The sequence below is a fragment of the Equus przewalskii genome, chromosome 1 (genome assembly GCF_037783145.1).
Source record: "Equus przewalskii isolate Varuska chromosome 1, EquPr2, whole genome shotgun sequence".
Taxonomy (NCBI): Eukaryota; Metazoa; Chordata; class Mammalia; order Perissodactyla; family Equidae; genus Equus; species Equus przewalskii.
This window is the reverse complement of record NC_091831.1, coordinates 156,810,709-156,826,782: the sequence shown is the minus strand read 5'-3', so window position 1 is coordinate 156,826,782 and position 16,074 is coordinate 156,810,709. Positions and strand designations below refer to the sequence as shown.

At 38.1% G+C, this 16,074-nt stretch overlaps 2 protein-coding genes and 1 long non-coding RNA gene across 3 annotated transcripts; 1 reads left to right on the top strand and 2 right to left on the bottom strand.

The window, feature by feature from the left end:
• The first annotated feature begins 4,125 nt into the window (after positions 1-4,125).
• On the top strand, positions 4,126-5,100 carry LOC103543312 (olfactory receptor 11H12-like). The gene has a single exon (XM_008510203.1). It carries the CDS (start codon positions 4,126-4,128, stop codon positions 5,098-5,100), a length of 975 nt encoding a protein of 324 aa, XP_008508425.1.
• A 5,981-nt stretch (positions 5,101-11,081) lies between these two features.
• On the bottom strand, positions 11,082-15,631 carry LOC139084206 (uncharacterized). The gene is made up of 3 exons (XR_011541601.1): positions 14,720-15,631; positions 13,531-13,588; positions 11,082-11,250 (listed from the first exon to the last, which is right to left on the bottom strand). It is a non-coding gene; the product is annotated as an uncharacterized lncRNA (long non-coding RNA).
• Positions 11,549-12,592, bottom strand: LOC103562234 (olfactory receptor 11G2-like). Its single transcript, XM_008537221.2, has one exon. The coding sequence runs from the start codon at positions 12,585-12,587 to the stop codon at positions 11,619-11,621; it is 969 nt and encodes a 322-aa protein (XP_008535443.2). The 5' UTR covers positions 12,588-12,592; the 3' UTR covers positions 11,549-11,618.
• Positions 15,632-16,074: the final 443 nt, after the last annotated feature.

The following is a 16,074-nucleotide window of genomic DNA, read 5'->3' as shown; positions in this document are numbered from 1 at the left end:
GCTTTCCAAGTGGTGCCATGTCCACACACGGGATCAAAACTGGCGAACCCCGGGCTACGGAAGCAGAACTGCGAACCCAACCACTGTGCCACCGGATTGGCCCCTTGAGGAGTTATTAATCTTTGCCTTGGGTGAACATGTAATTAGCTGTAAATTTTATTCTTAGGATATTTGGGGTCAGACTTTTGGGTTAAGACAAATGATCAGAAAGCTGCTATTTGGACTACAATTCTTAGATCTGGGAAGAATTGCTTCTATTGAGTTATACTTCTATATAGTGACTTTGAATTTTATTGAGAAATGCTATAAAATTAAACTGTATTGAATTAGATATAAATATATAATAGATATTTTGGGGGAACACTGTTCACTTTGTCTCTTGGTTTAATGTGAATCCCTGTGAAAGAAATTGTTATAGGACTAGGAGCCAGTAATTTAGCTTTCCCTGTGAACCCACTTGTTTTCTTCTGACATTTAATGAAACTCATATAACAGATGTTTCCCCATTCTTCACTTTGTTTTAAAGAGAGTTAATATATTTAGAGGCGTGACTTTAACCAGCATAAGATCTTGTAATCTATAAGTCATCATTCTGTTTTTTTGTTTTCAATTCATGTTTCTCTTATTCTTTCTTTAGTGCACTTTTTGGGGTATCTCAGATTCTTAATGGAACAAGGTGGAATATAGTGTAATAAAGGCACATATATATGAACATAGAGTAAGTAACTCTAAGATAAGCAAAGCTTATGATGGTCTGGATTTTATTAAGGTAAGGTTTTTATTAAGCCTTCCTCTTAGTATGTAGTATTGAGAAGGCTTCCCCAGGAGTTCAGAGGAAACGTTCTTTATTGTCGCCTAGAAGATCTAGATGATCTGATCCTGCCTACCTCTCCAGCCTCATAGTCCATGAAATACAGATTGTTAAGAAACTCTTAAACTTAAGGATATATTCCATGTGCTCTCAATTGACACTGACGTATGCCATCATAATAGAGGCACCAAATAGTGTTGCTATATTCATTTATGAGCCCAGTTTGAAGAACTAGGCCAGCAGCACAGTATGAAAAGCTAGGCATTGCTGGTAAGGATAGAGAGAAAAGTAACAGTATGAAGAAAGGTCTGAAACCTCTTTGGAAGGAAATGAGGCCACACTGCCAAAATTTAAAAGACACCCATTCTATGGCTCAATATTTTCATTTCTCAGGATTTGTCCTTCATAAATATTGTTTCTTTAATTTCTCCCAGCTATTTTGGAATTAGAAAACTAAACAGAATAAGCCTGTAAATATATACGTTTTGATATACTCACCCACACATTGTTTTATTTATACATTTAACAAAATGTAAATATTTTATTCAATTAGTCACATTGTTGTTCTCCAAATAACCTTCTTTTTTAATGAATCAGATATGAAAGGCATTTATTTACTGCTCACTTAAAATCCGGATGGGTGTTCCTGATCGACAAGTGATTGTTCTTCAAGTGATGATTCTGGAACTCAGGCTTTTTCCATTTTTGGCTTTACCATCTTCACAACTTGACTTGCTAGGTCAACATGCTTAATTACGTCAGAAATCATCAAGGACCATGCATGGGAAAGGCCTGGAGTCCCGCACCTCAGTTTTAATTCCATTCTACTCACTAGAACTCAGTCACATGAGCACAGCTAGCTGCAAGGAAGGCTTAGAATAAATGTAGTCTTGATTTGAAGAAGAGGAAATGGATTAGTCTTTGTCACATAATTAATGTCCTAACTTCTTGGTTGACCAACATCTATCCTGTCTGATCTATATGTGGAGACAAGGAGATATATGTAGAGAATGGAGATAGGTAGCTCTGTGAATATCTGGGGATGGACACAGTGGATGAGATCTTTAAACTGCCCTTTGCATAGCAGGCATGGAAGACTCTAGGTCTAATGAAGTTTGAAGGTAATGATGCATCTCATGTCAAAAAATTTGTTAGCTAAGAAGTAATTTATTAAGTTTAGGAGAGGCAACTCTGGAGGGAACAATACTCTGTTAGCCTGGAATATATGTGTGTATGTGCATGAGTGTATGTGTGTGTTTGTGTGTGAGTGTACATGTGAGTGTGTGCACAGTCATGTAGTTCTCCAGTATGAGAATCACTGAAGATGAAACCTACCCAAGTCTGTATGATGCATGTTAATTGCCTCCATTACTCCTGGGGTTCAGGTCTCCAGAGACAGACTTCAGAGTCTGAAAGGGATAAGTAATGGGGAATGGAGAGATTTGTGACATGTTCTATTGTTTGAGTAGTAAAAAATCCTGAAAGGGATCTTTGTGAAGAAAGAAACCAAAAGGTGTTTCACCAAGGGGCAGACACCTTAGACTCCTGGACTGCATTAAAATAAGTGGGTATATGCACATGGAACAGTAACTTCTTTCCTATGTCTCAATGTCCATTTGATTTTATACATTGATATGAGAAAAAGAGCATACATTTTCATGATTATTTTCCTTTACAAACATAGTTCCTATTTTACAAAACTTATTAGACATAGGATTAAGGAAATGTTTTCTATAAAACATTTTGTCTTTGTGAGTTATCTTCAAAAGAATTGTATTCTTAGCAGACAGGAAAATGGGAAAGTTTTTCTTTAAGATTTTGTCAGTAATTTATATGACTGTCTTGTTTACTGTTCTCTTTCACACAGATGACAGCATAGCAAATCAACACCCATTGTGTGTGGCTTGTAGGAGGGGAAAACTTCATAAGTAGAAGCTAATTTACTTAATGAAATAATACTCAGATGCAAAAGAGTCAAAAGAAAACAGGGGACTGAGGAATCAAAAGGGAGCTGAGAGATACCCTATGGCAAGGAAAACAGCATGACGCTTCAGTATGTTTATGTGGGAATAGAAAGGCCCTTAGAGTGGGACTATTGTGAGTCATTCCAGGTGAAAGAGCAATCATGGAAAGTGAGCTCTCTCTTTTCTGTATCTTCCTTCTGTACTCCTTGAGCAGCATTTAATTGCCTCTGCTGATTTTAAAGACCAGGAGATTAGGTTTCTACCATTGCACATCCCTTAAACCCATCCCTGGTGTCTTTTCGCTTAGACATTACCCTACGTCAGGCTCTTCATACTTTTTCTTGGACTTTCTAATAGTTTCTTGCTAATTTCATTACCCTGTAACTGTCTGGAAAATTGTCTTGCAAATGCAGCTTTCCATAAATCTTTGATCATTTTATTCTTCTGCTAGACCAGCTCCAGTTGTTTTCCACTGACTACAAAATTAAGCGTGAAGTAGTCAGACTGGCGGTGAGTGCTCTGCCACGTGGCCCCAGCTTTTGGACCTTATATCTCATCATTCCTTTACAAGTACTCTAACTTCCATTCTTTTGGACTCTTCTCTCAACATAATGTCTTGTATCCAAATCTTTTCACATTACTGTTATATGCTATTAATGTTTTGCTTCCATCATTGCCCTTGGAACATTCTGCCTTTTGCCAAGGTCCTTCTCCCTCCCAAATGCCTTTCCTTATTTTTTCCAACTGGTCATAATCTTCAAGTCTCACATGACAACAAAAAATTTTATTTTGATTTGTCATATCCCATTGTTACCGTGTCAGTGGCAGCACCATGTTCTAGGTAGAGGGATGCTAACATCCACTCCATATTCTGTATCAGTTTCCCATGAAGTTCCACAAATAAACATACAATCTAAGTAAAACTAGTTTCCTTGCTATGCAAATTAGGTCCTGAGGTAAATCTCCTTAGATCTCTTCCAATCAGATTTAAGCTCCTAAACTCCCTCTCTATAGAAATTCTAGAGCCATAATGTATTGTTTGAAGTTGCTTTGGAAAAAGATATTTGACATAAGCTCCACAAGAGCAGGGACTCTGCCTTTTTTTATTCATTATTCTTTCCCTATCTCCTAGAACAGTGACAAGGATATGTGCAAAATAAATGTTTATTGAATAAATGAGGGAGGAAAGGAGACAAAGAGGAAAGAACAACTCACCCTTCCAAAGGGAAGTAGTAATATCGCAAAACCAAATTGAGGAAATAAACATATATCTCTTTACCAAGAAGAAGAAAAATAGTGCAACTATTTCTGTGGCTCTTACTGTCTCTGTCACTTCCACAGGTCTGACTCATGAGGACCTTGGAGACTACTAATATCTCTGGGTTTGTGAGTGAGTTCATTCTCCTGGGCTTTCCATGTGACAGAGACATCCAGATCCTCCTCTTTGTGCTCTTCTCCTTCATCTACCTTCTGACTCTCATGGGCAACGCATCCGTCATCTATGCTGTGTGGTCAAGCCAGAAACTCCACACACCCATGTACATCCTCCTGGCCAACTTTTCTTTCTTGGAGATCTGCTATGTCAGTTCTGATGTGCCCAAAATGTTGACCAACATCATCTCCCAAACCAAGAGCATCTCCTACACTGGCTGCCTGCTCCAGTTCTACTTCTTCTTCTCCATGTGTGCTGCTGAGGGCTTATTTCTGTCAGTGATGTCTTTTGATCGATTTCTTGCCATTTGTAGACCTTTGCAGTATCCCACTGTAATGACCTATCGCCTATGTGCTAGGTTAATGGTTTTCTGCTGGGCTGGTGGTTTTCTCTGGTTACTGACTCCTTTAACTCTAATATCTCAAGTGCCCTTCTGTGGTCCCAACACCATTGACCATTTTCTCTGCGACCTGGCACCTTTGCTGGCATTGTCCTGTGCTCCAGTACCTGGAATTACTCTGATCTGTGGAATCATTAGCTCTTTAATCATCTTTCTCACCTTCCTGTACATCCTTGGCACTTACTTCTGTGTTCTGAGTGTGGGGCTACAGATGCCCTCAGGCTCAGGAAGGCATAAGGCTTTCTCTACTTGTGCCTCCCACCTTGCTGTGGTGTCTCTGTTCTATGGCTCAGTGATGGTGATGTACGTTAGCCCAGGTTCTGGGGACTATCCTGGGATACAGAAATTTGTGACCCTGTTCTATGCTTTAGCAACCCCATTCTTTAATCCCTTGATCTACAACTTTCGGAACAAAGATATGAAGGAGGAACTAAGGAAAATTCTGAATGTGTTGTTATGGAAAATCTCTAAAGGATTCAAAAGTCAAATTTAATATAATGCATCATTAATGTTCAGGAGGATGGAAGATCATGATACAAATGAGATCAGGCTTTTTTTCTCTTCATTTTCTTTTATTTTTATATATTGGGCAGATGATTTTTAAAAACTCACTATATTTATAATTTAAGTCTTAGGAAGTTATTACTGTTATGTTCCAGATATTTCTGTACCTTAGATAGACTTGTTTATTTTGAAATCCAACAATAAGATTTTCATATATTTCTCTATAATTGAGTTTCTATTTTCTGTTTCGATTTTCATTACATACTACTTGATGTATTTCAACACCCTCAAAATCTGCCTTCATCAAATCCAGTTCTTTTTCAGAGCATAGCAAATGTTGAATGTATTGCAAACACACAAATATTTAACCAACAGTCTTTTAGATAACCAGATTAAAAAAAAACTCTCAACCTCAGGGACAAATTTAAAGCACTACTTTTATATATTCCATAATTCCAAGTATGGTTTTGGGCAACAACATGGGTCCTCAGTAAAGTTATGTTGATTTGACTGATTCCTCACATTTTACCAAGGCTGTCACTTTAGGAGGTAGGTCCAAAGCTTCTATATGCAGCCACATGAAGTTTAGCTCATACTCAGTGTAAGACAAAGACCTATAGACTTGGTGAATCACTAGTATTTAGGTCTAAGCTGTACTTATTTTCATGTATTTCTCTGTAAAATTCTGGCTAAATGTCCCTCAGAGATAATTTCTACTCTGTAATTTCTTGTTTTCTAGACTAGTAATATAATTTACAGTATTGCACTTCATGAGGAAACCTTGGGCTAAAACTTTGTTCTGGGATAACTCCAGCGCTAACTTTACTTCCAAACCCTAGTCAAACATCTGCAACCTCCTGCTGGATATTTTTACATGAAGATCTACTTTAAATTCAAATGTCTATGTCTAAATTGGCTCATCTCCTTTTAAATTAGCTCTAACCATCCTTATTTGCCAATGGATCCACTGATCTATAATCTGTACTTAAAATCATAACTTTTATAATTTCTCACCTTCTCATACCCAATCCTACTGTCATTAAATTCTGTGTCATCTTCCCTATGATGCTTTGTCATCTTTACTCATCATTTTTTGTCCAGGTTCTAGCATTCCATGAAGGCATAATAACTTCATAAATGTTCTGTTTCTGACATCTCCCATGTCAAATTCTAGAATTATCATCTTAAACCTCTTTTCCCTCAGTCCCCACACTTATTTCCTCTCTACTTACACACTGGATAAATTCAAAATTCTTTTTCTTTTTTTGTGGATAAATGTCATTTAAATTTTTTTCAAACCCACAGAATATACAACACCAAGAGTGAACCCTAAAGTAAACTATGAACTCTGAATGATGATTATGTGTCAATGTAGGTTCATCAATTGTAACAAATATGCCACTCTGGTGAGGGATGTTGATAATGGGTGAGGCTATGCATGTATGGGGTCAGTGGGCATATGAGAAATTGCTGTGAACCTAAAACAACTCTTTTAAAAAATAAAGTCTAAAATATATATATTATATATATTTATATAAATATTTATATAAATATTTTGCATATTTATATAAAAATTGTTTATATGTAACAATAAAAAAATAAATAATTTATATATATTTTATATATAATATTTATATATATCTTTATATATATATAATATACCATGATCTATCTATCATGTATATCTACTTAGGGGCTTAATATTTTCCTCACATCATATTCTTAACCACTATTCTGTGCTGGATCTGTGACATTTAGCTTGTAGATCCTCTTTCTTATATTTGTTAGCTCACACTTGCAAGATGGTTGCTAAACATCCAGGTATTTTCCATGTTCCAGTCTGGAGGAGCATGAAGCAGCAGTTCTTGTTTCAGGAAAGCAACTGGCTTCCCAGAAATCCTCAATTTGTGTCTCATTGGCCAGAGCTATGTCATGTGACCAACCTAGCTAGATGCAAGTGAGGCTGAAGAAGCAAGTGTTTTTAGCTGAACTCATTGCTACTCTGAATAAAATCAGGATTCTTTTACTAAGGAAAAGAGGAATGCACTCTGGGTGGGTAATAGCAGTCCCTGCCACAGAGGGCTCTGCAGAGTTTCTCCAATCACCTTAGATGTAATGAAACTTAAACAACTGAGAACACTGACCTTTGACAAGTGTGAAAAAGCTGAAGAAGACAAGCATACCAACTTTCAAGAAGCTATCACATTTATAAATCTGATTAATGGCAAATAGACTGAGAGGTTTATTGACTAACGACTTAAAATCAATTTTTGTTGATTATAATAATGTTTTATAAACAATTGGTACAACTAAATTTGAATAATAATGAACTGTTCTAATGATGATTGGAATAATACTGAACAAATAGCATTTGCCAATAAAATGACACCTATGAGTTCAATGATGAGGAAAACAATTTGGAAGAGAAAACACTAAAGAGAAAAAGCTGTTTGAGTCCTAGTTTCTGTGAATATTGTCTTCCAAAGGACATCTCTAACTAATTTAGCCATTTTCCCCCAAAGGCTATGTAAATAATCTCTTCCAGTCTGGTGACGAGAAAAGAGTTAGTTGAATTACAGAGACCACACATATTGTCAGCCTACCAAGAGGAAATGACATCACCCAACCACGTATTCATCTTGGGGCTTTATAAGATGTGTCTTTAGAAACAAAATGGAATGGAATAGAAGAGGATAGTATGGCATAATTTGTAATAAGGGTATTATTATTCTAAGAAACTCCTGTTTCAGTTATTTTTGTATGTGTGCATACTTAGAAATTAACTAATAAACATCCAAGTGGAGATTCAAGTAGGCAATTGTATGTGCAAGTCTGGAGGTATGTAACGAGGTTGGGAGTGGAGATAAAAACCTGAGAATTATCAACATATCAATGGCATTTAAGGCTGTTAGATTCTTTGAGATCACTCTAAATCTGTGCTGTCTAATAGAGATATAACACAAGCCTCAGGTGTGAACCACATATATAATTTTAAATATTCTATTAGCTACTTTAATAAAGATAAAAAGAAATAGATGAAATCAACTTTAATAATATATTTTATTTGGCCCAATTTATTCAAAATAGTATCATTTCAACATATAATCAACATAAACATTATTAATAAGATATTTACATTATTTTATTACACTAAGTCTTCAAAATTATTACGTAATTTTATACTTATAGCACTTCTCAATTAGGACTAGTCACATTTCAAATGATCAGTAGCCACATGTAGGTCATGGCTATTGTAGTTTAGTGCAGGTATAGATAGAGAAGTCTGAGGACTAAATACAGAGCTCAGAAAGTGTTGAGGCTAAACAAATAATTGAATTGTCTTTATTTTTCAGATTAAAGTTTCTTTGCCTAGAAGTATTCTCCTATTTCATAGGTTTTCCTGATTCAAAACCTTAATTTTGTGGTGAAAAAACCCACTGAGTTCACCGTGTCATGGGAGTAGTTCTCTCACACATCCATGCACCACCTCCTGGTAAGGAGTCTTTCCTGAAGAATTGTATCTTCAGCTTCATAGTCCTAACTTCTTCCAGACTGACAGAAGTTGTGGCAGAATCTGGATGAAATTCCCCTCTCAGACTTGCTTTTTTTTTTTCTTTTTCAGATTTTATTTTTTCCTTTTTCTCCCCAAAGCCCCCTGGTACACAGTCGTATATTCTTCGTTGTGGGTCCTTCTAGTTGTGGTATGTGAGACGCTGCCTCAGCGTGGTTTGATGAGCAGTGCCATGTCCGCACCCAGGATTCAAACCAACGAAACGCTGGGCCACCTGCAGTGGAGCGCACGAACTTAACCACTCGGCCACGGGGCCAGCCCCCTCTCAGACTTGCTTTTTAAGTGAGAATAGTGGATGGGTGTGGTAGACAGTTATAGAGCAATACTTTCGTGTAATCCAATTTGTATACTCATTCAAAACCCAGAATTTATAGTTTTACATATAAATTCACCCAAAAAGGCCTAGAAGTATACCTATCAAACTGGACACATTGCTGGGAGACAAGCAGGTGTACAGAAGTATGGAGATATGAGGATTATTGTTATTTTGTAGTATTTTGTCTTTGACAATGAAAACTTATCCATTTTAAAATATATTACTTGTGTAATTAAAAAAAATAGAAAATGGAATATAATTCATCCCAGTGTACATAAGCAAGCCTTGGTTATTGAAAATTCTATGTATACAATATTTAGGCCAAATCTAAATTTTGAAAAGCTTAGTTTTATATATAAATATCTTTTCCAGACTCTACGAACACCTAGATATAAGTGAGGATCTAGGTTATGTGGTGAATTGTGGTCCATTGACTCCCAGGCTAAAAATTTTTGGCTCAAAGAGAAAGAGTAGGTGATGAATCATCTTTATCTACTCCTTTTCAGTTCTAAGAAAAGAGAGTGGGAAGCATTAAATTTCACTGCAGCTAATACAGACTTTTCCAGATGATGGATGATTTCCTTCCCTTTAGGTAAACTTCTGTCTCTCAGAACTACAGATAGTACAGCAACAACTAATAAGCATCATGACATATTCTTACAGCACTTATCATGAGATAGACAAGCCCTCAACTACCCTAGGGAAATTTATTCCCATTTCTCATCCTGCTTCTACTTCACTGCTATTGATGAGTGGGTCATTTAACTAAAGTCTATCCTATGTAATGTCTAGATTGAACGTAGCCCAAGGATATTATTGGGGAATCAATATGATTGGGACATTATAGTTGATATTTTTTGTCTGTTTCTTTTGGCTGCCTAGTATCTCAATCCTTTTTCACGGCTTGAAGAATCACATTACTATCAAGCTTGGAGCTTATCTTTGCATAATTGGAGTTCTGATTGCCAGGTACCAGCTCTCCTAGCCTCTCTTGCAGCTACAGCATAGGGATGTATTATTGGTTCCACCAAGCCCACACAGCTACATCAGACTTTGATGCAGGAGCTAGTGATGTAAGAAGCAGAAGTGGGGTGAGGGTGGGAAAGCAGTGGTGAAATATTGACATAAAAATAGCAATGAAGCACGTAGCACAATTATTGCAGGAAAGAAAAATTCCTAGCCCAGAATTGACAGTGGTTGAAACTGTGGCATCTGGTGGCCACTGGCAGTGGTGTGGCTGTAGTGATAGTGATTTCTCATCAGAGCAGTTCCACTGGGGTTTGCACATTGATCTTTAAATCTGAGACTCAACTCTGTTTCTTCAGTTTTAATTGATTCTTTGAGATTCCTGATATCCCATCAATAAATATTTTCCATTGTCATGCCTAATCTGCCGGAGTTAACTTCTGTTATATGCAAGTAAGAACCCTGTTATAATTACATCAGAGTAGATTTATCTCAGGTAGGTGCAATCCCAGTAATCTGCAGAGGGCAAGGAGAAACTAACCTTTCAGGATTATAGGTTGCCTTGAATTCCCCTCTAGTTTTAAAGTGATCCAGGAAGCTTCATCACTAAGCATATTCTATTACAGGAAATATCCCCAAATCCAGAATAACTTGGAAGAGGACTTTAAGATGTCTATTTTTATATGGACAACTGGAATTGAGGTCTGATCTGGACTGGATATTGTCAGTCCAATCATTAGCTTTTTCTTCAACATATAGATGACAACTTCACAAATGACTTCCTCCTCCAGAAAAGGAAATTTTGTGCCATAGTTTAAGGTATGAAGATTTCAGAGTACAGACAGATCATCAGGTCAAGTCAAAATGTTTATGTTAAGTGCTAACTGCCTCTAAGCAGTTTATATTTTGGTTGGCAGAGTCTGTTCCCTGGGTTCTCATATTTATTTTCTGTAACAGTAAATGCTCCTCTACTAAAAGCTCAGAAGGTGCAAAAATCCAGGTTTGGGTAAGGAATACTTAGTGATTTGGCTTCTTTGAATGTGTGCATGTCCTTCAGTGTATCCTCTTCAAAGTTGGACTGAGAATTTCCCTTAAGAAGAAACTATACCATATCCTCTTTTCATTTGCTGCACACCATGGACACTTTACTGATGCTTGGTAGTAAGGAAAATACAAATGAAAAAACGCTACTGTTTTAGTGACAGGCATTAGGTCTTTGATCTTATAAATAAAGCAATGAAATTTTTGTGGTACAGTGAGTAGATGCTGTATCCCTTTGGAAAAACCTGTAATTGGAAAGGAAAAAATAGTTGATAAATTTGAAACACATAAAATAGTATTAGAATAAACGCCGGGATACGAGTTGGAAACACGAATCTTAGATTTGTACATACCAACTTGATTATATTAGTTTTAAGACATCAAAAAATCTCCAGAACAGAAAAATTATCCATTGGGGAATGGAAACTGTACAGAAAATTCCTACAATGGACTGTTAGGGTTATGATTATTTCCTTTTGAGATAGGATTTGGGTTCTTTGCATGTAATGAGTCACACTTTTATGAGAGTAAGAAATCAAACACTTAGACATGCCCAGAAAATAGTTTTCTTTTTAATGAGAGAAAGTCTATATTCCTGAAAGAAAAATTTATATCATTTCTCTATATTTTTAGGAATTTCTTTTGATGGTGCTCCCAGGACTTTCTTTAGTGCATCTTTCATATCTTTGTTCCGCAGACTGTAGATCAGAGGATTAAAGAATGGGGTTGCCATGCAGTAAAACAAGGTCACAAATTTCTGTGTCCCAGGATGGCTCCTGGAGCCTGGACTCACATACATGACCATGACTGAGCCATAGAACAGAGAAACCACCAAGAAATGGGAGGCACATGTAGAAAAAGCTTTGTTCCTGCCTGAGCCAGCTGGGACCCGAAGTACAGCTGGCAAAACTAAAGTATAGGATCCCAGGATGTAGAGGAAGGTGATAAAGATGATAAGAGAGCTTACAGTAGCACAAGTTAGAGTAGTTTTTGGAACTGGGGCACAGGACAGTGCCAGCAGTGGCCCCAGGTCACAGAAAAAATGGTCAATGATGTTAGGGCCACAGAAGGACACCTGGGACATAAGAACTGCAGGCATCAGTATGGATAGAAAGCCACCTGCCCAGCAGAAAACCACTAAGTGGGCACAGAGATGGTGAGTCATGATGGTGGGGTAATGCAAAGGTCGACAGATGGCAAGGAACCGATCAAAGGACATTGCAGACAGAAAGTAGCCCTCAGCAGCACACATGGAGAAGAAGAAGTAGAACTGGAGCAGGCAGCCAGTGTAGGAGATGCTCTTGGTCTGGGAGATGATGTTGGCCAACATTTTGGGCACATCAGAACTGACATAGCAGATCTCAAGGAAGGAGAAGTTGGCCAGGAGGATGTACATGGGTGTGTGGAGTTTCTGGCTTGACCACACGGCACAGATAATGGATGTGTTCCCCAGGAGGGTCAGAAGGTAGATGAGGGAGAAGATGACAGAGAGGAGGATCTGGATCTCCCTGCGGCAGGGGAAGCCCAGGAGGATGAACTCACTCACAGACCCAGAGATATTACTGGCTTCTGAGATACGCATTCTTCTAATCTATGAAAGGAATGAGCAATACAGACCATTGTATTAGCCATTTTCTCTCTGGTGAGGCAGATATCTTCCAGGTCAGTAGTTTCCATCAAATACCAAAGGGAAGCCAAATAGGAAAAGATTTTTCTGTCCCTTCAGAGACTAAACATGGCATACAGACTGGTGAGTTGAAATGAGAAACTATAAACTATAAATCCAAGGTTATGGGCTCAATGGAGGAGGCTTTGGACTGGAAATTCAGTGCTTGGAAGGGATGCTTTAAACTAGAACTAGACAACCTAAATTTTCTATATTTGAGATTTAACTGAAGTGTGTGTAGTAAGTGCCCCATGCTCTTCAGTGTGACCACAATTTTACTTACGCAGTTGAACTGACTATGCTGGGTAAGACTGCATGTAAATAGGGCAAAGAAACATGGAAAGGAAAGAACAAGAGTGGAGGGAAGATATATTTCAGGGTTGTTGTCTTTGGGTGAGAAATATCTCTTTCACTCTTGGCTAGAATCAGTGTAAAGTCACCTCAAAATTAAGGTGAGAATAGAGAGCCCTTGAGAAGAAGCCTTTGCTGTGTTGAGGGTGGCTCTGGGATTAGCAGTTGCTCATCAAAATTTGAAGAAAGAGAAAAGCAAATGTCCAGAAAGAGAAAGAAGCAGCAGATTTTCCTTCAAATTCTTATCTGAAAATCAACTTGGAATAGTTCTGAATGTCCTTCCTTCCTTTCCCAATTCAGGAGCAGACTTCTTGGGCTTCCTGAGAACGCCTCTGTTCCTGCCTCAGTGCTCTAAATTTAACACGCCGAGCACCGATGCTCCTTCTCTCCCTGCCTTGGGTCCTTGTGGATTCTACTTGGGATTACATGTTGATTTTTCCTTTTGTGGCAAATATGGGAATTCTTACATCTTAATTATACTTAATGAGAGTAGATACCTGTCACTTACAAATGTTTTATTTCCTCTGAAGAGATATAAAGCCCACAGGTTTCTGTTATCTTTTTATCTGAAAGATAATGCAAAAGAGAAGTGTCAGCTCAGATTTTCCTGCTGGGATTATTAAACAAATATATCCTGGATAGACATTTGAGAGTCCCTGCACGAAAGAACGAAGGCTTTGTAAAAAAATTATGTATTATTTTATATGCTACTTTATCTATAACATAGAATATATTTATAGATAAAAATACAAAAGAAAATTCACAGCCCTCTTTTTGTAGCAGCATTACACACAGTGACATTGCAGCAGGCAGTCGAGGGGCTCCCACCTGTGCCCTTTTAGGGATCCTGGGTGTACAGGGTTTTGGATGCCTGGTGACCCTCTGCCACAGTCTGAGTCTCACAAAGGATCCTCTATAGCCTTATACAAAAAGAAGTAGAGTGCCAGGCAACTCTCCCATTCTTTTATTTTGCATCCCCTTCTGGCCACATATTGCCCCTGGAGGCCACCCCTCAGGAGAAGCAGGGACAATCAGAGTGCATCACTCAATCCCCAGGTGTCTTTTACTTTCAGTGGTGAGCTCAAAGATGAAGGGCCTCCCTGAATCCATTGGTAAAACTGTCACCTGGTAATGGCCCTTTGGTTTTCTGCTCACCTGGCACCTCCAGATTGGTTCTGGATTTTAAAAACCATCCTCATATTGGATGTCATCAGTTGCTTCAACGCTCTGGGGCAACCTTTCCTTCATATATACTTCTTCAAGTGACATTTAAAGTTCACTTTAAGAAATCCCCAAATCCTGAGTATCTTTCCAATAACCCACTAAAAGTAACCTCCCTGCCCATCTTTATCACTTGGTATAGAGATATTAAAAGTTGGTCTCTACTCCCCCTGCAAACTCCTGGCTGCAGAGACTGATGCCTGCTGGACTGTCCAGTGGCTTTCAGACTTCATGAGTGTAAGAAAACCTGGGGTCTCATTTAACCTCAGAGTCTCCTCTCATACCCTCAACCCCAGGGATTCTACATCTTTTAATATTTTTGAATTCTCTTTCTCCTACCTCAAAGGATATAATCACTCTACCCAGCTTTGTATCATGCTTAGATGATAGTTTTTAGTACCTGCTATTTGCCAATTATCATGCCAGCAAATTTCACATGCATTATCTAATAAATAATACTCTGAAGGCAATCTTACCATTTAAAACGATTAAACAGAAGACTACAGAGAGTAAGAGTTTAGATTTGGCTGTAATTCAAGTTGGTTCATTTTCTTTCCACAAATAGTATGCCTGAAGTGAAAAAATATATCTAATCTGCTTATGGCATCTGCCTGTTCTTCTTATGCCTTTTGGTCACTCTGAGAAACTGCTATTAACATTATTATTTTGACTTCTTTTCTTAAACATTTTTACTTCAAACACTATACTTTATAAGATTATTCATAAGTTGTTCTCTATGGCTTGACTTCCTGTTTATCTTGGTGTAACAAATTTCACTGAAAAATGAGTGCCCACTGTGAACAAAGATTTATTCCAAACAATCATTGCCCACAAGGAGCCTTCAGGGGAATGAACTACCTTGGAAAAAGTTCCAACCAAAATATTGTGCAAGGACAAAACTTTAGGTCCTTTTTATTCTTTGCTGCTTAAGTGGATGCATGGTAGTCTTATACTGACAGTGAGGTACATTTGAACTCTTGGGTGTGGTTCATGGGAAGATGGGATCCAGACCCGTTTCTGATGTTACCTTCTTCTTTTAGACTGTCTATAACTTGTGTTATGCTCCTTCTCTCTTCTCCAAGCTTAATTCCTTTGAACACAGAGGTATGACATAACTTTCCAAATTAGTTCTTTTAATTTTTAATTTCAGAAGTACCTCAGAAACCAGTCCTGACATGTCACTTGCCCCAAGAAAGACAGTCATTCTGAAAAAAAATGAATTGTTCTAGATGCTTCAGTTTCAGAGAAATTCCTTAAATGTAAATTTGAATCCATAATTTTTTTCTTACTCTTCATTATTATTCCATTTTTTTTCTTTTCTTTCCATTCTCTGACTCCCTTTGTCTGTGTTTTCTTCCTAGAATTGGTGCCATGGCAACTGAGGCTCTGTGATATCACCAATGAGCTCACTGCCTCTCTTGCCCTACTCAGGCTGTCAGTGGATGGTTCTCGGGGTGAACAAACCATGCCAGTTTGGATATTTGAGGACAATGCTAAGCTTAAGTCAAACAATTCATTTTACTGCTGAAGAGAAGATGTCTTTCAGGCCTGGAAGTCATTGCTTAAGTTAGGAATACCCAGGGAAAACCAGGTCCCGATTAGGTTTCTGGATTTAAACTCTGGGAAAAAATCAACACTGGACCCGAAAGCCACTGGCAGACAGTGGTGACCTGGGGGTAAATCTGACCTTCCCAGGCCTTCTGTTTGTCAGGCAGGATGTTGTGGACTATATAGCAGCTAAACCACAAGGGCTGTGCTGGGCCAGGCTCTGCTTTGGGCAGTATGGCCCGAGGCACCCAGGTCCCTATCTTTGCACAGACTTCCTCAGGCT

Coding starts and splice junctions, on each gene's coding strand:
- LOC103543312 (XM_008510203.1), top strand. CDS start 4,126: ATGAGGACCTTGGAGACTACTAATATCTCTGGGTTTGTGAGTGAGTTC.
- LOC103562234 (XM_008537221.2), bottom strand. CDS start 12,587: ATGCGTATCTCAGAAGCCAGTAATATCTCTGGGTCTGTGAGTGAGTTC.